The 9,686-nt window shown below is 49.1% G+C and overlaps 1 protein-coding gene across 2 annotated transcripts; it reads left to right on the top strand.

The window, feature by feature from the left end:
- Nucleotides 1-40: 40 nt before the first annotated feature.
- On the top strand, nucleotides 41-9,124 carry CHRNB1 (cholinergic receptor nicotinic beta 1 subunit). 2 transcript variants are annotated; one of them, XM_043475535.1, is made up of 11 exons: nucleotides 41-201; nucleotides 287-369; nucleotides 1,204-1,248; nucleotides 1,735-1,844; nucleotides 1,948-2,056; nucleotides 2,405-2,552; nucleotides 3,006-3,215; nucleotides 6,030-6,253; nucleotides 6,731-6,912; nucleotides 7,264-7,411; nucleotides 8,029-9,124. In XM_043475535.1, exons 1-11 carry the CDS (start codon nucleotides 141-143, stop codon nucleotides 8,167-8,169), a joined length of 1,461 nt encoding a protein of 486 aa, XP_043331470.1. In that variant the 5' UTR covers nucleotides 41-140; the 3' UTR covers nucleotides 8,170-9,124. The 2 variants fall into 2 exon arrangements, with proteins under 2 accessions (XP_043331470.1, XP_043331462.1); XM_043475527.1 differs by having other exon boundaries at nucleotides 42-201; nucleotides 287-426.
- The last annotated feature ends 562 nt before the right edge of the window (nucleotides 9,125-9,686 follow it).

The following is a 9,686-nucleotide window of genomic DNA, read 5'->3' as shown; positions in this document are numbered from 1 at the left end:
TCAAGTCCCAGGGGCGGGGCGGGTGGGCTGGCGGCTGCCCCCCAATAACAGGTGCACATTCCTGGGCGCCTCGTCACTTCCCCTGCGCTGGCTGTCCTGGCGACTCACCCAGCGGACTCACTGAGCGACGCGGGCGGGCTATGACACCAGGGGCGCTGCTTCTGCTCCTGCTGGGGGTGCTGGGGGCGCAGCTCGCCCCGGGTAAGTGTGGGCCTCAAAGGGGCAGCGACAGGGCCAGAGGTCGTGGCCGGGCACCAAGGCTTCACTCAGTTCTTTCCTCCTCCAGGCGCCCGCGGCTCGGAGGCGGAGGGCCGACTCCGCGAGAAACTTTTCTCAGGCTATGATAGCACGGTGCGGCCGGCGCAGGAGGTGGGAGACCGTGTCTGGGTCAGCATTGGTCTCACCCTGGCGCAACTCATCAGCCTGGTGAGGGCGCACCCGGGGAGTTGCGTCCGGCCCACTAGGCGACTAGGGGCGTGGCTTTAGGCAGAGCGGGACCCAGGGACCACTGGGGGAGGGGTCCGGGGCGAAGCCAGACTAGGAGACTGACGGGGTATTAGAGCAGGTTGGGTCGAAATCGGACCAATGGACAGGCTGTGGGCGTGGCTGCTGGACTGGCCGGGGTAGAGCAGGGTAAGACGAGGAATAGGCCTGTGGGCGGATCTTGAAGTGGAGCTGGGGGCCGCTGGACCGGCCGGAGGGCGGGTCTTGAGGCGGGGTCACAGGCTGGGGCAGAGCTTGATGCCGGACAGAGTTAATAAACAACAGATGGAGATTCAGTCCGGTCCCGGTCGGTACTGGTAAATAAATTGGCTGGCCTTAAGGACCGCAGGAAATTTGCGAGATAGAAGCCGGGTTTCAATCCACGCAGCTTATAGGAGATGGGGCTTGAACCCAAGAGGGTGCGACTCGGAAAAATAAGGGAGTTTCCAGGGGGAGTTTGACCTACCGAGCCCCTTATTTCTCTACACTTACGTCGTGAGTGAGTGAGTGAAGTCGCTCAGTCGTGTCCGACTCATGGACTGTAGCCTACCAGGCTCCTCTGTCTATGGGATTCTCCAGGCAAGAATACTGGAGTGGGTTGCCATTTCCTTCTCCAGGGGATCTTCCCGACCCAGGGATCGAACCCAGGTCTCCCGCATTGCAGGCAGACGCTTTAACCTCTGAGACATCATATCTACCCTTAAAACTTTTCCCTTCTAGAACGAGAAGGATGAGGAGATGAGCACAAAAGTCTACTTAGACCTGGTACGGAGACCCCCCACAGGGTGGGAAAGGGCGGGCGACCTCGCTGCCTTTACAATTGCCTCGAATGTCCTGCCCAATAAGATTTTTTTTTTTTTTTTGCATCATGACCTCAGAAAACACATTTATAACTGAAACAGAAGCTTCAGAAAAGAATTTAAACCCTGGTTTGGGGCCACTCATGTGATTCCTGACCCATTAAAAGGGTCGCTAATTGCGGTTCGAAAATCACTGTTTTAGAGATTAGCTCGTCAACCCCCTCGTTTTTACAAAATGGAAAAACTGAGCCCGATGCGAGGGAAGGAAAACTAGTTGATGGGGTCCCAAAGAGTGCACGTTGAACCGGAATCAGAGCCCAGGCCTCCAGAACCACAGCCCATGCCTTCGCGGCTCTCCTCCCTTGCATTCCCCGCCTGGGCTTCCTGCGCACATCCCAAGGCTCCTCCCAGCCTCCAACCCCAGACGGCCCCTCAGCCTCTGCCTCCCTAGGAATGGACTGACTACAGGCTCAGCTGGGACCCTGAGGAGCACGAGGGCATCGATTCACTCCGCATCTCAGCGGGATCCGTGTGGCTACCCGACGTGGTGCTCCTAAACAAGTAGGATGTTCCCAAAGTCTGGGAGACTGGGCAGGGCCTCCGGAGGGGCGCGGCCTCCGGAGGGCGGGGTCTGATCCGAGTTGATTTTATTCTTTTCCTGCAGTAACGACGGAAATTTTGATGTTGCTCTGGACATCAACGTCGTGGTGTCCTCCGACGGCTCCGTGCGCTGGCAGCCCCCGGGCATCTATCGCAGCAGTTGCAGCATCCAGGTCTCCCGGCTCCACCTGGGAAGCTCAAAGCGCTCGTAGAAACCCTCCCTCAGACCTACTCCTCCATTATCCTCATGACTTTCACATCCCTCTTACCCTCCGTTGAGTTTCCTCTTCTCTGTCCACTTTTATTGACTTCCAGTCTTCCTTAACCCTTCCTCCAATGTCCATGGCCTCCCTAAACAACCTTCTGACTTCTCTATGACTCCACTTCTAGGTGATCTCCCTTGGTGGTCTCTAGCTCCTGAGAGGCCGTATCCTCTGACCCCTGTCTGCCCTGTGACCTCCCCAACTCCCCCAGCCCCAACCAGCTCTCTGGCAGCTCTAGTGACTCTCCATTCCATCCAGGTCACCTACTTCCCTTTTGACTGGCAGAACTGCACCATGGTGTTCAGTTCCTATAGCTATGACAGCTCAGAGGTCAGCCTGCAAACTGGCTTGAGTCCTGAGGGGCAGGAGCGGCAGGAAGTGTATATTCATGAAGGGACCTTTATTGGTGAGTGGGCATGACTCCCACGTCCATGGGCTTTATGATTTCCAGTTTTTAACAGGCTGATAAACATACTCCATCGAGTTCCTGTGAGGTCAGCAAGATAGATATAGCTATCTATATTTTGTGGGTATGGAAATTGAGACTCATTTAAATAGAGATGGGCTGTCCAGCCCAGGGTTTATAGCTAGCCCCTTATTGCTCTTTATTACATCGGTCTCCTCTGCTCTAGGATGTGGTGGAGAAAGCCATATCTGGGAATTCCCTGGCTGTCTAGTAGTTAGGATTCTGTGATTTCACTGCTGAGGGCCCAGGTTCAATCCCTGGCTGGGGAACTAAGATCCCACAAGCAGCATGGAGCAGCCAAAAGAAAAAGAAAGAAAAAAAAAGCCGTATCTGGCACCAACAAAGACATGTCCCATATCTGTCACCTCTCTTCTTCCCCCTCACCCCACCAAGAGAATGGCCAATGGGAGATTATCCACAAGCCTTCTCGGCTAATCCAGCCTCCAGTGGATCCTAGGGGAGGCGGGGAAGGACAACGTGAAGAAGTCACCTTCTACCTCATCATTCGCCGGAAGCCTCTCTTTTACCTGGTCAACGTCATTGCCCCATGCATCCTCATCACTCTCCTGGCCATCTTCGTCTTCTACCTGCCACCGGATGCAGGTAAGGGGGGGGGGAGGAGCCCCATCTCTCTTACTTACCAATAGCTCAGCTTCTTCCTCTTCACCCATAATACAGAGAAGGTTTTCCTGCCAACTCAGGCCATCAGGAGTTGTGCTTCAGCAATCTTACCCGGGTTTTCCCTTCAAGAAGAGCCTTTGCATCTGCATTCAGGTTTCCCCTCCAACTTCAAGTGCTATCTCCCCTCTGCTGCTCATTTCTCTGCATCCAGTAACTTCTGAACTCTTCCCTTCAGAATCCTAGGATCTCATCCCTGGAACTGCCAATCCTCTGACCTGCAAGTTCCCAGGCTTAGATAACTGTTCCTTTCCTTTTTCCCATTCTTGGCATCCTCTGTCCCCTCACTTGTCAGATGCCTGCTAGTCCCTTAACCTCCCATCTCCCTAGAAAATAATATCCAACAGTTCTCTGGGATACGGCACAAAGTGCTAACGGAGTAACCTTGGGCAACTTCCTTAATCTCTTAGTGTCCTGATCTGGAAATAGGACACCCACTGTCCCTATCACGTAGGACTATTTTGAGGATTAACTGAGTTAAGAGAACTATGCAGGGTACTCTGTAAACTTTGCGTAAGTGTATGTAATTTGCTAATTTTGAGCACTTGCTATGAGATAATACAAATAATATGTTACATGTGTGCGTGCGTGCAAAATCACCTCAGTTGTGTCTGACTCTGCGACCCTATGGACTGTAGCCCACCAGGCTCCTCTGTCCATGGGATTCATATATTAACTCAATTCTAATCTTCACAACTCTGTGAGGTAGGTGCTGAATTGTCTTCCTGTTTCACAGAGGAGGATAAAGAGGCTAGGAGAGTTTGTCATTCAGCTGACCTTATATAGAGAGAGGCGGTGTCACTATTCTAACCCTGGTTAGTACCAGTCTGATTCAGAGACTGATGTCCTAAACTCTGGTATTCAAAACATGCTTTTCCCGGGAGTTCTCTGGTGGCCTAGTGGTTAAGATTCTGGGCTTTCACTGCTGTGGCCCCAAAAACAAAACAAACAAAAAACACATGCTTTCCTTCTCTCTGGAATCCAGTCCTCTCTGTCTAAGGGAAGGAGAGTGATGAAGCTCTAGAAACACTTTCACATGTAACTTCTCCTTCTTCTTGGAGCAAGGCAAATCTTGGAAACCAATATTATAGAACTAAACTAGAACAGACCACAAATGTTATTTATTTCAATACCTTCCCTGAAGTTCGCAGTACCTGTTGTATGTCACAGGAATAACCAGCCACCTGGCATATTCTTATATATTTTTAGATCCTTCAATTTGCTATATAGTTTGTGCTACAGGGGTTGTCTATTAATTCATGCAACAATATTTGTTGAGCATCTGTAATGTGCAAGACACTGGGAATACATCAGTGAATAAAACAGACAAAAATCCCTACTCTCATGGAATTTACATTCTAGTGGAGGAGACAGTCTAAGCATAATAAATAAATCCATTAAACAGTATAGTGGAAGAGGTCAAGGGACTTCCCTGGTGGTCCAGAAGCTAAGATTCTGACCTCTCAGTGTAGGGGGCCCAGGTTTGATACTTGGTTGGGGAACTAGATCCCACATGCTGCAACTAAGAGTTAGCATTCCACAACTAAAGATCCCTCATGGTGCAACTAAAAATTTCCACATGCCACAGCAAAGATCAAAGATCCTTCATGCTGCAACTAAAACCCAGTGCAGCCAAATTAATAAATATAAAAAAAGAAGAAGAAGAAGAAAAGAGGTCAAGTCCTAAGAAGAAAAATGAAGTAGGAGAAGGGTTTGGGGAGGATGAGGATGGGAGTATGGGATGCAATTTGTTTATTTATTTAAAAAATTTTATTGAAGTATAGTTGATTTACAATGTTGTGTTTAATTTCTGTTGTACAGCAAAGTGACTCAGTTATACATATGTATATTCTTTTTCATATTCTTTTCCATATTCTTTTCATTATGGTTTATCACAGGGGTTGCAATTTAAAAATAGGCTGGTCAGTGAATGTCTCACTAAAAAGGGAATATCTGATCAATATTAGAACAAAAACTTGAAGGAATTGAGAGAATGACCATGGTAGATATCTGAGGGAGGAAATTACCAGGAGGAATTAACAGTGAATGTGAAGACCCTGAGGTGGGAGTATGCCTTGCATATTCAAGAAGTAGCCAATGTAACTGAATCAAGTTAGCAAGAGAGAAAACAGCAGGAGATGAAGTCAGAGAGTTCATGGGAAGACCTTGCTGCAGTAAGGACTTTGGCTTTTATTCTAAAGGAGATGGGAAGCTACTGGAGTGTTATGATCTGATTTACATCTTGAAGGGATCCATCTGGATGCTCTGTTGAGAACAGTCAGCAGGGGGCAAGGATGAAGCAAAGAGGAGGCCTTTATAATAACTCAGACCTGAGGTAATGGTGACTTGTACCAATAAGGTTTGGTATGGATTGGATATGGGATGAGAGGGACAAGAGCAGAAAATGACTCAAAGGATTTGGCTTGAGCCACAGGAAACATGGAGTTGTCATTTATGAAATGTGGAAGACTGTGGGGAGAGTTGGCAGTGAGGGAATTAAGTATTGGACATGTTAAGTCTGAGATGTTGGTTGGACACCCAAATGGAGGGGTTAAGAAGGCAAGCGTGGAATTTAGGGGAATAAGTCCAGGTTGGAGGTTTAAATGCAGGAGTCATTTGCTTGCAGTTGGCCCTTCCAAAACTCTGTCTGAGTGGGCTGGAAACATGGTCACTGATTATGCCAGGGAGATCTTCTTCTGGCAAAGCCTAACTCTTCCACCTTCCCTTCTGTCCCCCAAGGAGAGAAGATGGGGCTCTCCATCTTTGCCCTGTTGACCCTCACTGTGTTCCTGCTGCTGCTGGCAGACAAAGTACCTGAGACTTCCCTGTCTGTCCCCATCATTATCAAGTACCTCATGTTTACCATGGTCCTCGTCACCTTCTCAGTCATCCTTAGTGTTGTGGTCCTCAACTTGCACCATCGCTCACCCCACACTCACCAAATGCCCCTTTGGGTTCGTCAGGTAAGAAGACCTCCTCCTTCAACCTGTGTTAACTCTCAATCCTAGTATTTGGATTTTTGTCCAGGCTTTGCTCCTCTCTCCCATCAGCTTCAACCTTCCCTTTCACAGACCTGAGAAAGACTACAACTTCAACTCCTGGTAGAGTGTCCAAGTGCCAGGGTCTTTGGGTGTTGAAATTTGCACAATTAATTTTATCCTCACGTTATTAACTCTGCCTGGATTCCAGACTCTCTTCATCAATACTGCCCTTTGTGGGGTGGGTCCCATGGAAGCATTCCAAGGGCTAGGTACTATCAGGGTGGGAGCCCTTAGAACTTTTCTTTCCAGTCAGGATGTCTCCTAACCCACTTAAGAACTGGGCCCTGTGGGACTCAGGCATGCTTGGCAGGAGTGGGCACGTGCCAGGGAAGTGGTTTGCGGCTTCTCTTCTGGTCTCAAGGCCTGAGAACCCCCGCCAACTCGCCTGTTCATCTGCAGATCTTCATCCACAAACTCCCTCTGTACCTGGGTCTGAAGAGGCCCAAACCTGAGAGAGATCAGATGCTGGAGCCACCTTCCATAGCTCTCAGGGATTCTCCAGGAAGTGGCTGGGGTCGGGGAACAGATGAATATTTCATCCGCAAGCCACCAAATGATTTTCTCTTCCCCAAACCCAACAGGTAATACCTACTCTCCATCGCCCACATAAAAGGGAGAGGGACAACTACAATTCCCAGAAGACTGTGCGGTGGCAGGCGGCCTAAGCTCCCGGAGGTTGTGGTTGAGCATCATGGGAGTTGTAGTATCCCTTCTGTTGCCCACTTTGTGGAGAGGTGGGAACTAAAAAGCCAAAGAGGTTAGAAAAAATCGCAGATTAGACAGGTCGACGCCATCTGCGAGAACCTGAGGGGCCCTCTCAGGTTTTGAAACCCGGACTTGCGTTGGAGGAGGGAATTGGGGCAGGGGCTAGAGCACCCGCCCAAGGCTGTCTTTGCTCCTTGGGCGTGGCCAAACAGTCCCGCCTCTTCCAGGTTCCAGCCTGAACTGTCTGCTCCGGACCTGCGGCGATTTATCGATGGTCCAAACCGGGCTGTGGGTCTCCCTCCTGAGCTTCGGGAGGTCGTTTCTTCGATCAGCTACATCGCTCGACAGCTGCAGGAACAGGAGGACCATGACGCGGTATGTCCACTGAGGGTGGACCAGGGCAAGGCCTGGGTGGCCTTGGCTCCACCCGCAAACTCAGACTCCGCCCCCAGCACTCGGTTTTATTTTTATTTTTTTAATTATTTATTTGGCTATGTCGGGTCTTAGTTGTGGCATATCGGAGAAGGCAATGGCAACCCACTCCAGTACTCTTGCCTGGAGAATCCCAGGGATGGGGGAGCCCGGTGGGCTGCCTTCTATGGGGTCGCAGAGAGTCGGACACGGCTGAAGCGACTTAGCAGCAGCAGCAGCAGTTATGGCATATAGGATCTTTGGTTGTGGCATGTGGGATTTAGTTCCCTGACCAGGGCTTGAACCCGGGCCCCTTGCATTGGGAGCGTGGTGTCCTAGCCACTGGCCAGCAGGGAAGTCCCTCAGTTTTATTTCTGAGTGGAAGTTTGCCTCACTTGGTCCTGTCTTTACTTTCTTGCTTGTTCTTGATTCACATCCATCACCTGTGGTGGCTCTCTGCTATTCTGAGGCCAGCCCTTGTCTCAAAGCTGTGGTGGGAGGACCTGGATGGGGTACAGGGCCTTGGGGCAGCCTTTCCTGGGGGTCTGGACTCAGGAACAGTTTCCTCTGCCTAACCCCAGCTGAAGGAGGACTGGCAATTTGTGGCCATGGTAGTGGACCGCCTCTTCCTATGGACCTTCATCATCTTCACAAGCGTTGGAACCCTCGTCATCTTTCTGGACGCCACATACCACTTGCCCCCTGCTGACCCTTTTCCTTGAGGCTGGGAGGAGGGTGGACAGATCCTTGGCCAGGTGAAATGAGAGTTTGGCAGTGCTCTCAAGCCCTATACCTTTCTGCATCTTAACTCCATCACTAGGAGTCCAGTTCTCTCATCATTTCGTTTCTAAGGAGGGAGCCTAAATGGGACTAGGCATTTGGGGGGACTTGGGCCCACCTGAAATGCACTATTTACTCTTTAGCTTCTTGAGGAAGCTCCATTGGATGTTAACACCTATGCTGGCAATGAATGAAACAAACAACAAGAACTAGACTGTATACCTTCTTAGGGCAGGAACTCTGTCTTGTTCACTGTAATAGCCCTGGCACCTAGCACAGATCCTAACCTATATAGCAGGTACCTCTGGTTGAATGAATAGGGAAACTTTTTTTCTGTGAGGAAATACACTAAGTAGTAGTGCTGATGTTTGCATGTTGGGACTAGTGGTCATTTTTTGTTTTTGCCTTTCTGCAGTTTATCATATTTTGTAATATGTATTATCTTTAGGATTAAAAAAAAAAGGTTATTTCTAAAAAGATGCATTTGTAATGAGGATAAAAAGCACACTTTTAAAACTGCAAGTTCCAGCTTTGGTGCTCAAACTTTGGACAAGCTACTAAACTGTTCTGTGCCTCAATTTCCCCATCTGTAAAATGAAGCTAATATTAACAGTATTTAGAATCTGCCCCCTAGACTGAGCATCATTTAAGAAGAGAAAACATTATACAATATACATCAGAGTTACACACTGATATGTTTTGTTTGGCCCATGTTGTTGGCCAAGATTTAAAATCTGGTTTGCTACTTCTAAAATGTAAAAAAAAAAAAAAAAATGACTCTCCTTTGGGGTTGGCCTGCCTTCACGCCTCAAGGGTGTACTATCCTTTGTTGACCGAATAAAACTCTGAGCTGTAAAAAAATAATAAATAAATAAAAATGTGGATATTTCAGAGAAATTTGGATTTCTGGCTTCTCTTGAAAATTTTTTAAGGTCTACAGTAACACCAGATCTGATTCCCCTGTTGGCAGCAACCTGCTAGAGCTGATTTGTGGCTGCCCACTCTGGTCAAGGTATTTGTATCAGAATTCCTCAAAGCCCCCACCCACCTAACCATTCCTTTACCTTGCCCATCCCTGAGTAACACTAGACAAAATACAGGGGAAGGACAGGGGATGAGGAGTTGAGCTCGTGGGAGGCCAGGAGTGGAACAAGAAAAGTGTCACTTATGGCCGTCACACATTTTGTGCCTCAGTTTCCTTTCAGTTTGGAGAAAAGGCTATACCTGGTTGGAGGCATGGCCCTTCTGGGACATGAAGATCATGTGCCCAGCAGGCTGTGTGAACTGGACTGTGTTAATGTTTCTGCCTGGAGGTCAGAGCAAAGTCAGCTTGAGCCTAGTGGCTGCAGCAATTACTGCAGGGTCAACAGGCTCTCACACCTACTCAGTTGCTGGAAGTTCTTATCCTAAAGAGGGAAAACAGGGCTAACCTCGTAGGGATCCCTGTGAGATGAGGTTT

This window comes from Cervus canadensis, chromosome 1 (genome assembly GCF_019320065.1).
Source record: "Cervus canadensis isolate Bull #8, Minnesota chromosome 1, ASM1932006v1, whole genome shotgun sequence".
Taxonomy (NCBI): domain Eukaryota; kingdom Metazoa; phylum Chordata; class Mammalia; order Artiodactyla; family Cervidae; genus Cervus; species Cervus canadensis.
Note: the sequence above shows the minus strand (reverse complement) of the source record. Positions and strands in the feature narration are given on the sequence as shown.

Excerpts from the sequence above, each read along its gene's own strand:
- CHRNB1 (XM_043475527.1), top strand. The coding sequence starts at position 141 with ATGACACCAGGGGCGCTGCTTCTGCTCCTGCTGGGGGTGCTGGGGGCG. Across the intron at positions 202-286 it reads GGGGGCGCAGCTCGCCCCGG|GCGCCCGCGGCTCGGAGGCG; the intron begins GTAAGTGTGGGC and ends TTCCTCCTCCAG. Across the intron at positions 3,216-6,029 it reads CTACCTGCCACCGGATGCAG|GAGAGAAGATGGGGCTCTCC; the intron begins GTAAGGGGGGGG and ends CTGTCCCCCAAG.